The 15219-nt window shown below is 32.9% G+C and overlaps 2 protein-coding genes across 5 annotated transcripts in view; both read left to right on the forward strand.

The window, feature by feature from the left end:
- Positions 1–2861, forward strand: part of LOC147065384 (serine protease inhibitor 77Ba-like) — a 50303-nt gene extending 47442 nt beyond the window's left edge. For 2 of the 4 annotated variants that reach the window (XM_085956788.1, XM_085956789.1), the window contains 2 exons: positions 437–607; positions 2230–2432. In XM_085956788.1, the coding sequence (XP_085812914.1) occupies positions 437–567 (131 nt within the window). In that variant the 3' untranslated portion in view covers positions 568–607; positions 2230–2432. Of the gene's footprint in view, positions 1–436; positions 608–2229 lie in introns of all 4 variants that reach the window. The other 2 variants (XR_015071784.1, XR_015071783.1) reach the window with 2 other exon arrangements.
- Positions 2862–12081: 9220 nt separating this feature from the next.
- LOC147065385 (leukocyte elastase inhibitor-like) lies at positions 12082–14621 on the forward strand. Its single transcript, XM_085956973.1, has 3 exons — positions 12082–12223; positions 12761–12931; positions 14012–14621. The coding sequence occupies exons 1-2, from the start codon at positions 12082–12084 to the stop codon at positions 12889–12891; spliced, it is 273 nt and encodes a 90-aa protein (XP_085813099.1). The 3' UTR covers positions 12892–12931; positions 14012–14621.
- Positions 14622–15219: the final 598 nt, after the last annotated feature.

Consider the following 15219-nt stretch of genomic DNA (forward strand, 5'->3'; position numbering starts at 1 on the left):
GTTTCCACGATCTCTTAGAGTAATTTGAAAATAAGGAAAAAATATTTAAAGAATAAAAGATATGCCTTCGGCTAGAAATACGGTGAAAGATAGAATAAAATAACTGAAATGTAATTTTTAAACCTTTTTATTAGAATTCCTAACTATTTTTTTAGAAAACTTTAAAATAAAAAAAATCGCCATAAAAAAACTGCTTGGCACATTGGCTTGTCATATTATTTGAGAAATTTTGGCACGCGTACCTAAAAAGGTTCGCCATCCCTGCTTTATAGGTTCTGGAATATCAGGTTTCTGCTATGAATAGGCTCAAAATGTGAATTAGCTTAGAAAGACTTGATAATTTAGGCACAACATCTAAACTCTTTTTTTTGAGACATACTAGTTTCGAGATGCAGATATTGTTTATAGAAAATTAATATTAAATTTATGTTTGCAGCTGGTGAACTTTCAAACCGGAACACGCCACCGAAGTTTGTTGCCAACAAACCGTTCCTATATTTCATCGTAGAAAGGACGACGAACATCATTGTCTTTGGAGGGTCATTCACCAAGCCATACCTTCCATAGAGGATAATTTCTATATCACTATTGATTCTTAGGTCTCCAGGTAAGGCATCTTCTAAAGTAATCGAAAAATTTTGCTATATTAAAGGAGAGTTATAAACAGACAGTTGAATGCATTTACTGAACGAACGAAGCATGGTTATGTTGGTAAACTGTATAGAATATATTGCCATCGCCAAGTTGGCATTTCCGATTTCCTAATTCGAGGAAAGGCAACCAATTTTTATTATTTAATGTTAATGTTTTAATAAATAATTAAGTAAACACCCAATTTTTAATATTTAATGTTTTAATACATAATTAAGTTACTCGCATGCAAGTTATAAATGATTTTTTCACTCAATAATAATACCAAAGTTTTGTATTATTGACTGTTTATCTTGCTCATCTTTTTTTAATTGTCTTTTCATTCACCTTACAATTTGCCAAATAAATTTCGTAGTAGAAGTGTGAAATTCTCTTAAAGCGTCAATTACATTGAGCTACTTTACGAGCTGTTTGTTGGCGAATTTACAATCTGCCTGTAAAGTCGCCCAGTGTAATCATCGAACAAGCTAACAAGCAGATTGCAAACACTCTACCGAGAAATGTTGAAAGCTGGTCAACTTTACACGCTACACGCCGGCGTGTGGGCCTACTGCGTCTGCACAGTAGAGCGCAGTAGCAACCCCCCGGTAATAAAACGAACTACGTTCTGTCAAAATAGTTGCTGGCTTGTGGCTTCTCAGCGAATGGAAAGTTTTGTGTGTCATCATCATAATCGCAGTAGCTGAATCGCCCGCTATTAAATTCCCAACAAACAGCTCGTAAAGTAGCTCAATGTAATTGACGCTTAACCAGATCTATCTATGCCTTCAGTGAGTTTTCTCGCTCTATGAGGCCGTGAGCGACAGGCCACACATACAAATTTCGCCAGTTATCTTGTGCGACTTTAAACTCAAATTACTAGCCACTGTTCATTGATTTGCATTATTTAATAAATTAAACACACAGTGATATCTGTTTGAATAAATTATGAAATAAGCTGCAAATTATCGTTCTTACAGTGATTTTAGTAAGAGCTTCACTCTACATTCACCGTGTGTCATTAAAAATCTGCGGCCTGTCAGATACTGCCATAGAAATATCGTGAGGCATAGAAAAGTTAAAAATCTTTATTTGCACTATCTGAACACCAAATATTTACGGCTGTCAGTTGAAGCTTGACTGCCTGGTCTGCTATCCAGGATGGCTCTTGATACTATCCATTGTTGCTACATGGTCCACTGATCGGAGTCTACCGAGTTATAGCATGCCAAAACTGAAAAATCCATCGCTGTATCAGAGGTAAAATTTATTAGTGCAATAGTTTAGCATAGTTTAACCTCTGATTCCTTGATATATTTCAAGAATATGAGAAACCCAATAGTTTAACAGTCCCACGATGGTCGCGCGGCTTAAGCGTCGGCCTATAGCATCGTGGGTTGAATTTTGGGTCTGGCAAGTACACGTATTGTTTTACAATTTGTGAATGAGTCAGAGTATGAACCTAATAGGTTGAGCAAGTGGCTGACATCCATTTCTCGTAAAAACAAACCGCCCGGTGGATGCCCATATGATCCTATTAGGATCGGGCATGGTCGAAAAAAAAATAGTTTGAACATTTTTATGTGATTTTTGTTTCAGGTCTTATTATTTCCAATCTGACACCATGACTTTGGGGACCAGTAAAACCACATTTTTTTATGCGGAGACGTAACCGAGGTACATTACCATAAGAAGATCAATATTTGATACTGATTGAACACTTAATCAATATTTAAATTATTTAAAATTATAAACCTTTCTGGAATGTAAAAAATTATAATAAAGGTAATATGTTCATGGGATTCATTTTTCCTTATGGATGACAACAATTGGAGCTTTTTCCAACTGAACCACATATTCACGAAACTCGAATAACGTCATTTTAGAATATCAATCTATTATAACAGATGGAAAAAACACACTAATAATTTTAAGTTAGACATAATTTTTATGTTTTGCATATTATTAATGACGTGTTGTAATTTACATATAAAAACTTGTGAATGTAAATAATAAAAGTTTGAACTATATTATCACTAATAATCTCAAGTTTATTTTATCATATTTTTAATAAAACGGATAAATAATATTGTTTAAAATTTATGACATAATCCATTGTTATTTATATGTATTAGTAATAAATATTAAATGAAACTAAGTGTACTTATCTACATGTAAAAAATATTGCTAAGAATAAAATACTTTTACACAATATCTTCTTTATTGACATCTATTCTATTGAGAGTAATTTGAGTTAAAACCTTTAACGCAAACCTAACCTTAGATTCAAACCAAAAGCATAATGAAGTACATTGTCTAGTTAAAGAAAATATAATGGAGTAATTGCAATTTGAAGTTTGACATGCCCTCTAAAATCAGGCATACTGCTAGCTAATTTCTTTTTGCTTTATGTGCATGTTCTATAAATATGGTGACCTTGATTTTTTTCTAGCATACATATTTATAATATATATGTTATGCCGAATGTGCGAAATTGACTATTACATGAAATGGGAAAAATTTTGCCTAAATCATGATATAATATTATTATTATTAGGTTAGGTTAGGTTAGGTTTTGTAATTCTGAATTTAATTGAATGTCCATTTTGAGGTTAGCTAACAAGTGTCAACAAACTATCACAAACAAACAATCGACCATTGCTTGATACCCAAGCACGAATCAAATCGTGAAAATACCTTTCTAGATTTTTTTGGGCATAGTAAATGGATATGAACGTCATTGTAGTTATTGATTGGTATATTTTTATATAATCAATGACATTTGACACATTTGGTTAATTTGATTAGTTGCTAAAAACACGACCGGAGCGCAACCATCTATTTTGACCAATGCATGAGCATTTGACACATTTGGTTTAGTTGGAAAAAACACCATTGTAGCGCTACTATCTAATTTGCCCAATGCATGAACTAGGCAGAAAAATTACTGCCGAATTCACGCACTTGGCAGATATTTTGCCTAATTCACGAATAAGGCAACGGGCTTGCATTTTTCATGAAATAGGCAAAATTTTGCCGATTTCATGTAATACGCAATTTCACAGATTAGGCGTAACATATACATACATATATCTACATACATATTTATAATGCCATTATTATAATCAGTTTGGATCAATACACTGATAAACCTTTCTGACTCAATTCCAACCCAATTACTTCCTCTCAGATCTATGAGTTTCTTCTTTTATCAACATTTGTTTCGATATGAACGTCCCGCACCGGAAAACATTATATAAAATGTTAATTCAAAATTTGATTTTTTAAATATTATTCTATAGCTGAAAGCATTTTTTTAGACAATGAAACAAAATAATTTAACAGTTTAAATTTATTTTTTATATGGCTAATCTTCTTCTATTACCTCAAGTGGATACGCGTGAGATTAATACATAGATATTAATATATTAAACGTGCTTTCTCACTTCCACTCGCAGTCGGAATATAGCGGTCTCGCATTATGCAGCGCTTGTGTCAGTACAACGCTTGTAAACAAATGGAACGCTTATTGTTGACCGCCACCTGTCTGCTGTCCCTGAACGTTAGCGGTCAACGGTCGGTTGAACGCAGAACTCCGACCGCTCTCTGTCTGCGCAAGCCCTAAATTAGTACATCAGATTGACAAGAAAGTTTATTTTGTAAAAGAATGAAGTTTTTGAGATACCGATAAAAAAGACAGATTGACAAAAAATAAACATATATCTTTTGCTAAGGTATCATTTAAATAGTCAAAACATGATCAACATGTAAACATTTGGAAATTATAGACAGATACCGACTTTAATTCTATTATTAATATATTATATAGATTGTCATTTACTTCCAGTAAATCTTAATACTAAAATAAACCCTCGCACATACAATATGGTTTACATTTGTTGGTAAAGTCTTTATGTCAAAAATAGACTTTGTTCATAAATTTCAAATGTGAAATCATTTGATGGCATGTTTCGTGAAATTGACTTTCATTTCGATTCATTCTGAAAATAGAAATAGACCTGTAATACATTAATAATAAACATAACTATACACTGTCAAATGGAATCTATTTTCAGACAGTCACAGCCAGACAAAAGGAAGGGAGCGAAAGGGTTGATTATTTCCCGTGGGGCTCTAGCCTGTGTAACATACATTTTTAGCAAACTAAAACTATGATACGTATTACTTCTTCTTAGATTATAATCTATTTTAGGAATATTAACAATTGAATGAACAATAATTGTGTGTCTATAAAAGATAATGCCGACGATCTCTGATAGGAGATTATCTTTCTTTTGATACAAAGAGTCAGTGGCGCACCCAGAGGGGGGGCCAAGGGGCCTTGCCCCCCCCCAAAAACATTGAAATTGAAAGCCAATAGATTAGACAAATAAAAACACTGTCAAAAAAATGATTTGAAATTCTCCAGCACAGTCTAGAAAAAATTCTTAGATTTTAATTTCTAACACAAAAATTTCGAAACACTAATGTCAGGTTTTTTTAGAAACCCAATCCCTAATGGAACTATCAAAAAATTCTCGGTGTCCACCCGAATTCCGAAGTGGTGTAGGTCATGGCTGGGGAGGGCTGACAGGGCTCTAGCCTGGGGGCCCGGCGTGTCGGGTTGACGAGATAATTGAGATAAACACACATCATAAATTAGCTTTAATAGTAAAAAAAGTCGCCTGCGGTGCTATTATACTTCATAGCCATGAACATTTTCAATTACTTATATAATTGTGCAATATATTCTTTGATTATTATGTGTTGATACTCGACAGCTCCATTATTAAAGTGGATGTATTGAAAATCGATATATTAATTATTATTAATACCATCACGATTTAATTATTATTTGGAATAAACGTCACATTAATTTCATTTACCTACCTTCCTTAATGTAATAATAATACTATTACATACTATATCAGGATAATCAAGGTAAGTATCTGAAATTATTATTCATTGATAGTAGTATTAAAATTCTCCATTATTATTATTGGCAATGAATACACATATAATATTGCAATAAACGTCTATGCTATTTGAAATGTCACATTACTCTTCGATGTTTTCTAGGATTTTCACAAATTCTAAATTTGAAAATATTCTGACACGTCAACCAAATAAGCGAAAGAAAACAAACGACAATCATTAGTCTATTAGTTTGACAGATAAAAAACAGTGACGTGGTTTTAAATTATATTTTCACAGCAATTAGTGAGGAAATATGTAATTATTTCTTGTCAAAACGAATAGTACGCCAATGTGCCGCTTACAGATTTGAATAATTTTGTGGAATATTAATTTAGATTTGTGAAATATCGATTATATAGAAAGTATTAAACGACATTATAATCAATTTGAGGTATACGTACAGCAAGATGCGAAAATGTATGGTGACGGATATAAAACGCGATTTAAAAACGATATTATCTGTGATTGTGTCATGTTTTATCATATTGTGCCGGATTCAAATGGAAGTAGATTCGGGACTGCAAAAATTGAAGTGAATTCCTTTAATAATCAACAAAATGGTATTTAAATAAAAAAGTTGGTGCGTTTTCCAAAATCTCTTAGGATAATAATATATGTGAGATATAGGAGATTATATTACATTACTTATTGTATTATTTTATTATAACGTTTACTTTTTATTATTTTATTATAACAGTTGACGCGTTTTACGCACGAGTAACAAAAATGCTTTATGCTCAGTATTCAACATGGAAACCGAGAAAACTGTGGCTTGCGTACCGTCGATGGTCATAAAAGATGATCAAATGCAGCGGTCATCATTTTTGTTGTTGAAAAGGGTTAACATGTAAATATTTTAGGCCATTCAGTCCAAAAATCTAGGATATTTATGTACCTACCGAGCCTACTTAAATAACAAGTAAAAAATATACTTATACCAATTTATTGAACAAACTGTTATTTTAATAATAATAATAATAAGGAAATTTAATCGAAATACAGCTCTTGGTACTGAGAGTTACTACAACTATTTAACTAACTATAATTCATTGTTAGAGCACCTAATTTTTTCTAAATAAAGTTTTTCACTTACGTAGATTTTTTTTTGTTCTTCCGAATCACCAGGGTTACAAAATATTTCTACGAGCTCTTCCCAGCTTGTGCGTTTTATATTTCTATTAGAATAATCAGAAGATTCCATGTCTCAAATACCCTTCCTTTTTTCCATTTCATCAATAAATAATTCTGTATCAAAGTATTCACGCTTCATTTTGAAAAAAAATAATGTAAGTATATTTTAAAACGACCCGACAAATCACTTCCGCGCAAGTTTGCGATCGCGTTGTTACTGGGCGGCCAGTGTTGCCAACTAAAATTTTCAAAATTCAGTAGATGTTTTGATTTTTACTTCAAAATATCAGTAGATTGACAAAAATGTATGAAATTCAACTATTGTGTTTGGTGAAAGCGTGTATATTGACATAATCTCACAAGTGTCTTTTAAAAAATCATGTAAAAAGTGACTTTTATTCATCACAAATATCATAATTTCTTCTTTTCCTGACAAAAATTTCAGTAGATCTACTGAAATTTCAGTAGACATGGCAACACTACTGGGCGCTATAATTGGCGGCATAGTACCTCGACTCGCGCACAACACGTGCTAGGTCGAGAGTCTGGCGTTTGCCCGGCGCATTCCGCGCGAGAGTCGTCACGCGCAAGCGCTTGTGGACAGCTGAGTTGGATCTGGAGAACACGCCATGTGGACAATACTACAATAATTTCCACATGGTGTTGGCTAGTTTTTATTTTTTTAATTCAATTAAACACTATGAAAACCAAGCCATAATAGATAAAAGTCAAAAAATAATCGTCTATCTATAAAATTATATCTAAACTTAAGCTATTATTATTAAACAATAATAATTTTGGATATTTTATAGATAGAATAATATTTTTATCTACTATGGTTTGGTAAGGCAGGGCTTAATGAATATTTTGAAAAATTAACCAACAACATGAGTACTTAATGTATTCTTAATTCAACAAAAACAAATAAGTGTGCACTATTTTGTCGAATAGCCCATAACTTACCAAAACTATTATGTTTTGTTTTAGGCAAGGTTCAATTGATTTTTAAAAACTAACTAACACCAAATGTAAATTATTTTAGTATTAGTTCAATAAAAACACAAACGAATGACTGACAAATTTTAATGTACACTATTTATATCGGAACTTCTCCACCTTTCGCCACTGATACACAAGACTGCTATAGGCCGCTAAAGAAAGCTATCGAGGATAGTTTTTCATTTTTTGTATCGAGCATTAGCACTTATTCTAAATTCAGTGAATTCCTAAATGCCGTCTAAACCCTAAAGTCTAAAAAGTCAAAACCGTCTATCTCGCTCAAAAAATGAAGACAGGCAAGAGAGGTGCTGTTAAAACATAGCTCTTTTATTGTAACAATTACAATTAACTTATTGTAATTGTTACAATACGTGATAATACTTAGATACAAAAAATAACTACCATCGATAGCTGCCGATAGCGGCCTATAGCAGTCTTGTGTATAGAATAGATGCGCAGGTTGGGTTTATGCTTATATTATTTGTACATTAATGCATTAATTTGTTTACAAACATTTTGGGATCAAACACTTGGGCGTTAACGGAGTTCATTACACCATGAGAGTTTTGAAGATGTATTTTGATTATCTCATGGAAGTTTATTTACCTCTAAAGTTGTTTTCTCACCGTCAATATAAACATACCTTTATTTATTTTTAACTTTTATTATTAAATTAATGCTTTAAATAATAATTATGATAACGCCACGCCATAATGAGAGTTATTTTATATTTCCTATGTTCATTCGAGGTGCCGAGTATGAATTAGGTACATAATCAATGCTAGGTGATTCATCCCATTTGTTCGTTGTCTGAGAACCTTGTCTTTAAATAGGAAAACAAGTCGTCCCGGGCTAAGGCTTTGAAGCTCATTTCGGTTTACGGCTTAATGACAGACGGGCCATACAACGTAACAAATGCAAAGTTACGTGACAAACTTTAATACATAATATTACGACACATGCTATTTTTAGCGCTACACGCTACGGACTTTTTTCTCATTCTGTTTGTATGGGCGATTGCTACGCCATACGCGTGCGACCCCACAGGTTTTCGGTTAGGGTTAGCAATAGAATAAATCTCCAATCTCACCTCACAGACATAACTTGTCATAAAAGGTGATGTCTGTGTTAGAATAGTTTTCCTGGCCGTAGTGTGAGTATGATTGTATATTATATACAACTAGCAGTATCACCCGGCGCTGCCCGGGAGTGGAATGGTTTAATATTTGAAAATAAAAATTCTAAATTTAATGCGTAGAGTGCAAAGGATTGAATTTAAAAAAGTAAAAAAAATATCATAATAGAGATTTTTATTTTTAACATAATATAGGTAGTATATTTTTGTACATTTATTGCATTTAAATACGAGGGTGGGTCAATAATTCCTTAGAAAAAAGCATTAAAACAGTTTTTATTTTTGTATTTTTTTTTTATTTCTCAACATAATCTCCTTGGAGCTCAATACACTTGGTTAGACGTTTCTCAATTTTTTTTAAACCGTCAGAAAAATAAATTTTCGGAAGGTCCTCAAAATAAGCATTTGTCCGATCGATGACTTCTTCATTTGAAATAGGAAAAAGTCACTGGCTAAATCTGGCGAATACGGTGGGTGGTCGAACAATTCGAACTTGAATTCTTCAATTTTAGCCATTGATCGTAAACATGTGTGAACACGGGCATTGTCCTGATGAAAGAGGATTTTTTTCCCGTTTAAATGAGGCCGTTTTTCTTCAATTTTGTTTTTTAGCTGGTCCAGTAAAGATGCATAATAATCCCCTGTTATTGTTTTTCCTTTTTCCAAATAGTCAACGAAAATAATTTCACGTGCATCCCAAAATACAGTAGCCATAACCTTACCAGCTGATTTTACGGTTTTTGCCTTCTTTGGACATGGTTTGCCTTCGCAATCCACTGCTTTGACTGTTCTTTCGTCTCGGGAGTATAGTGGTGTATCCATGTTTCATCTACAGTCACAAAGCGACGAAAAAATTCATCCGGATTGCGTTGCATGAGCGACAACAGGGCTTTAGAGGCCACCACCCTATTGCGTTTATTGTCGACTGTGAGCAAACGCGGCACCCATCTTGCAGAAATATTTTTCATGCCCAATTTGTCATGTAAAATAGAAATGACGCTACCTTTTGAGATCCCTGTAACCTCAATTATCTCACTCAACTTTAATCTTTGGTCACTTAACACCATTTCGTGGATTTTATTGATCATTTCTGGTGTAGTCACCTCTACAGGACGTCCTGAGCGTGGTTCATCCTTTGTTGATGTACGGCCACGTTTAAATTCATTTAACCAGTTATAAATAGTTGCAAGTGAAGGAGCAGATATGCCGTGAACTAAATCCAACTCATTTTTTATTTCCTTTGCTGTTAACCCTTTTATATTAAAATGTTTAATAACAGCTCTAAACTCAATTTTCTCCATTTTCCATTTTTCCATTTTCCACGAGAATTTTTGAAATGTACGAGAAACACACAACAACCCGACCAATCTGATTGAAACTTCGCAACATACTGAATCGGTAGTGCCGCTGCATGAAAACAAACCGCTTACAGTACTAGTCGCGCCACCTGTCGGCTTTTCTAAGGACTTATTGACCCACCCTCGTATCTTAAAAAGTAGTACATATTCAATTTATAATTTTAAGGCTTTTCTATATATAAATATCCATCCATAATTTAATATTCAATCCATCTTTCCAGGGCTTTTCGATATACAATACCTAAATAGTTCCAAAGCATTCCGATCTAATGTGGCAGCACTGCGTTGCCCGCGCCAACCTGCCGATTAGCAATTCTAATAACACAATTATTTTCAACTAACTTTGTCATTTGACCTCCGGTCGAGCTGAAATCATCAATATTTTTTAAATGTACACATTCTCCGACATTTTCAATAAAAATTGGGGTTGCAGCATTAACTTCCGCGTTTCAAGGCCCTGTACGCGGCGGCCTTTTCCGCAAAAACTGTAAAACTGACCCCGGGGTGCAACGGGTGAAATTTAGGACCCAACCACGCACTCGGGCTCGTCGGCCTCTATCTACTTTCTAAATTTTGTCGAAATCCGACTGCGCGTGTGGATTTTTATAAAGAAAAACTGAAGGACGGTACACACATCCAAATATATCCTTCAAATAAATTATAGTATAGAATGTATAGATAGATAGATGTTCGGTATGTGAAAGCTTTTAATCAATACGACAAGATCAAGAAGCTGAGGTAGCGGTGAATTTAATAAATCAAATCAACGAAAATCATATACCTAGGTATTTTCATGAACATCTTATTTAACATATATATAACATGTTATTTACTTAATATTATTACTTTAATTGTTATCTAACATAATATAGCAAAATATATCCGTTATAATTTCTATCGGAGATTACGGCATTGCAGTTTGTGTTTTGGAAAATTTGCAATATTTTGTATTGTGTATAATATCGACTGCTTAATCTGAAAACCGGCTATCTCCATGTGGGCAAATTGTTCAGCGCATCTATTCTATACACAAGACTGCTATCGGTTGCTATCAGCGGCTATCGAGGGTAGTTTTTCATATTTTTGTATTGAAGTATTATAATTTTTACAATACGTTACTTGTAATTGTTACAATAAGTGCTATGTTATACCAGCATCACTCTTGGCTGTGGTAAGTTTTAGGGCGAGAGTTTTGACTGTTTTGAGTGTTTAGACGGCTAACTTTTTGTAATAATTATAAAACCTCAATACAAACATATGATAAACTACCCTTGGTAACCACCGATAGCGGCCGATAGCAGTCTTGTGTTTAGAATAGATGCGCAGGAAGGAGAAAAAACTTAATAATTTAACTATCGAGTGGAATTTAACAATTCCAAAATACACTTGGAAATTATTTTTTTACAAATAATCTGCATTATGTATATAATATTTTAGCTTCCCTTTATAAAGAAAATTTATATAAAGAGCGGAGTTGTTCCATTTACGATTTTGGAAATGTGGCACCTGCAGTTGGGTATTTTGTGTGAAGAACAATAACGCATTTATTTATTGGCTTAGGAGTTTGATATTTTGTGTGAGCACATAAAACATGCTTTATAACAAAATGCAATACAATATCGAAATCTCAGTTTTGGTCAAAAGTGCAGTTGGCTGCAGTCGATATGACATGATATAATATTTATTTATTTATATGATCGTGAAATAAACTCCGTCTTATTTAATGACTGCTACAGTTCAATTAACAACAAATGGATTTTGTTTTAAAATTTGAATAATAAGTATATTTGATGTACCTACCTATCTATGTAATTATTTCAGAATGTAAATATGTATAGGTAAATATTTCAGATGGGAATATTCGATGTATTTGATGAAGGCTATGCAGATTTGTCAAAGATCTACGGTGGCAATGCCGAATTCTTATCACGAGCCATCCACAAGGCTCAAATTGAAGTCACTGAGGAGAGTACTGTTGGCTCAGCCGTTACAGGTTAGTGAATAATAAAATCAACTGTTTACCAAATGGTTTGGACTAATAAAGTAGAAGTCTATCGACGATTTGTACATGCACTGATTGTCAAATCTCACCGTGAGTGTAAAACCAAGACATGTGCAAATGACATATTTTGGAGACATTAGGGTTTGAAGTCTTCGTTTTGTTAGGACAAATAGAGTTTCTAAAAAAAAAACCATAATATTTGGTTTATATCTACAATATATTGCATGTTCTTTCACATGTCTTGGTTTTACACTCACGGTGCGAAATATATAATCTGTATCTGAGACCTAGCGAATCATAAGTCCATAAAGAACACTTTCATGAAAATCCACTATAAGATATTAATGTTAATGGATGCTTTATAGGTTCTGGAATATCAGGTTTCTGCTAAGAATAGACTCAAAATGTGAGTTGGCTTAGAATGACCTGATAATTTAGGCACAAAATCTAAACTCTCTTTTTTGAGATACACTGGTTTCGAGATGCAGATATTGTTTATAGAAAATCATATTAAATTTATGTTTGCAGCTGGTGAACTTTCATACTGGAACATGCCACTGAAGTTTGTTGCCAACAAACCGTTCCTATATTTCATCGTAGAAAGGACGACGAACATCATTTTCTTTGGAGGGTCATTCACCAAGCCATACCTTCCATAGAGGATAATTTCTATATCACTATTGATTCTTAGGTCTCCAGGTAAGGCACCTTCTAAAGTAACTGAAATTTTTTGCTATATTAAAGGAGAGTTATAAACAGGCAGTTGAATGCATTTACTGAACGAACGGAGCATGGTTATGTTGGTAAACTGTATACAATATATTGCCATCGCCAAGTTGGCATTTCTGATTTCCTAATTCGAGCAAAGGCAACCAATTTTTAATATTTTTTAATGTTTTAATACATAATTAAGTTACTCGCATGCAAGTTATAAATGATTTTTTAACTCAATAATAATACCAAAATTTTGTATTATTGACTGTTTATTTGCTCATCTTTTTTTAATTGTCTTTTCATTTACCTTAAAATTTGTCAAATAAATTTCGTAGTAGAAGTGTGAAGTTCTCTTTAACCAGTTCTATGCCTTCAGCGAGTTTTCTAGCTCTATGAGGCCGTGATCGACAGGCCACATATACAAATTTTGCCAGTTATCGTGTGCGACTTTAAACTCAAATTACTAGCCACTGTTCATTGATTTGCATTATCCAATAAATTAAACACACAGTGACATCTGTTAAAAATAAATTATGAAATACTAAGCTACAAATTACGTTATTACAGCGATTTAAGTAAGAGCTTCGTTCTACATTCACCTTGTGTCATTAAAAATCTGCGGCCTGTCAGATACTGCCATAGTAATATCGTGAGGCATAGAAAAGTTAAAAATCTTCATTTGCACTATCTAAACACCAAATATTTACGGCTGTCAGTCGAAGCCTGACTGCCTGGTCTGCTATCCAGGATGGCTCTCCATACTATCCATTGTTGCTACATGGCCCACTGATCGGAGTTTACCGAGTTATATTAAGTTACAGCATGCCAAAACTGAAAAATCCATCGCTGTATCAGAGGTAAAATTTATTAGTGCAATAGTTTAGCATAGTTTAACCTCTGATTCCATGATATATTTCAAGAATATGAGAAACCCAATATTTAACAGTCCCGCGATGGTCGCGCGGCTGAAGCGTCGGCCTATAGCGTTGTGGGTTTGAATTCTGGGTCTGGCAAGTACACATATTGTTTTACAATTTGAACATTTTTATGTGATTTTTGTTTCAGGTCTTATTATTTCCAATCTGAAACCATGACTTTGGGGACCAGTAAAACCACATTTTTTTATGCAGAGACGTAACCGATTTACATTACCACAAGAAGATCAATATTTGATACTGATTGAACACTTAATCAATATTTAAATTATTTAAAATTATAAACCTTTCTGGAATGTAAAAAATTATAATAAAGGTAATATTGTTCATGGGATTCATTTTTCCTTATGGATTACAACAATTGGAGCTTTTCCCAATTGAACCACATATTCATGAAACTCGAATAACGTCATTTTAGAATATCAATCTATTATAACAAATGGAAAAAACACTAATAATTAATTTAGACATAATTTTTATGTTTTGCATATTATTAAAATTACGTGTTGTAATTTACATATAAAAACTTGTGAATGTAAATAATAAAAGTTTGAACTATATTATCACTAATAATCTCAAGTTTATTTTATCATATTTTTAATAAAACGGATACATACTATTGTTTAAAATTTATGACTTAATCTATTGTTATTTATATGTTTTAGTAATAAATATTAAATGAAACTAAATGTATTTATCTACATGTAAAATATTGCTATAAGAATAAAATACTTTTACACAATACTTCTTTATTGACATCTATTGACAGTAATTTGAGCTAAAACTTTTGATGCAAACCTAACCTTAGATTCAAACCAAAAGCATAATATTTTAAAAAGTTGTAGAACATTATCTAGTTGGAGAAAATATAATGGAGTAATTGCAATTTGAAGTTTGGCAAGCCCTCTGAAATCAGGCACACTGCTAGCTAATTTCTTTGTTCTTTATGTCCATGTTCTATATATTAGATGACCTTGATTTTTTTCTAGCATACATAATATTTTTATATATAGACAAATAATCCGTTGTTAACTCTAAATAACTAAATTATCGACTTGTCAACTTTTGGCAGCAACCGGACGAGACTGATTATAATTTTTGAGTACCTAGTTTGACATTCATGATTCTTTCTTCGTCAAAAATAATTTCAATATGACTACTGCAGATGGTGCTATCGGTCGAATGATGAATTATTATGATACTAATCCTTTTTCTAAAGATTGATCATCATTCATTAATTTATTCAATATGGCTACTGATTTTGATTTGGATTACATTTTGCTGATATGAGTACCTACCTGAAGCAGTATGCAGGTAATGCGGTTTTAGCCCATTGGT

This window comes from Rhyacophila brunnea, unplaced genomic scaffold (assembly GCF_057557595.1).
Source record: "Rhyacophila brunnea isolate RB1 unplaced genomic scaffold, BYU_Rbru_1.0 scaffold_6, whole genome shotgun sequence".
NCBI lineage: Eukaryota > Metazoa > Arthropoda > Insecta > Trichoptera > Rhyacophilidae > Rhyacophila > Rhyacophila brunnea.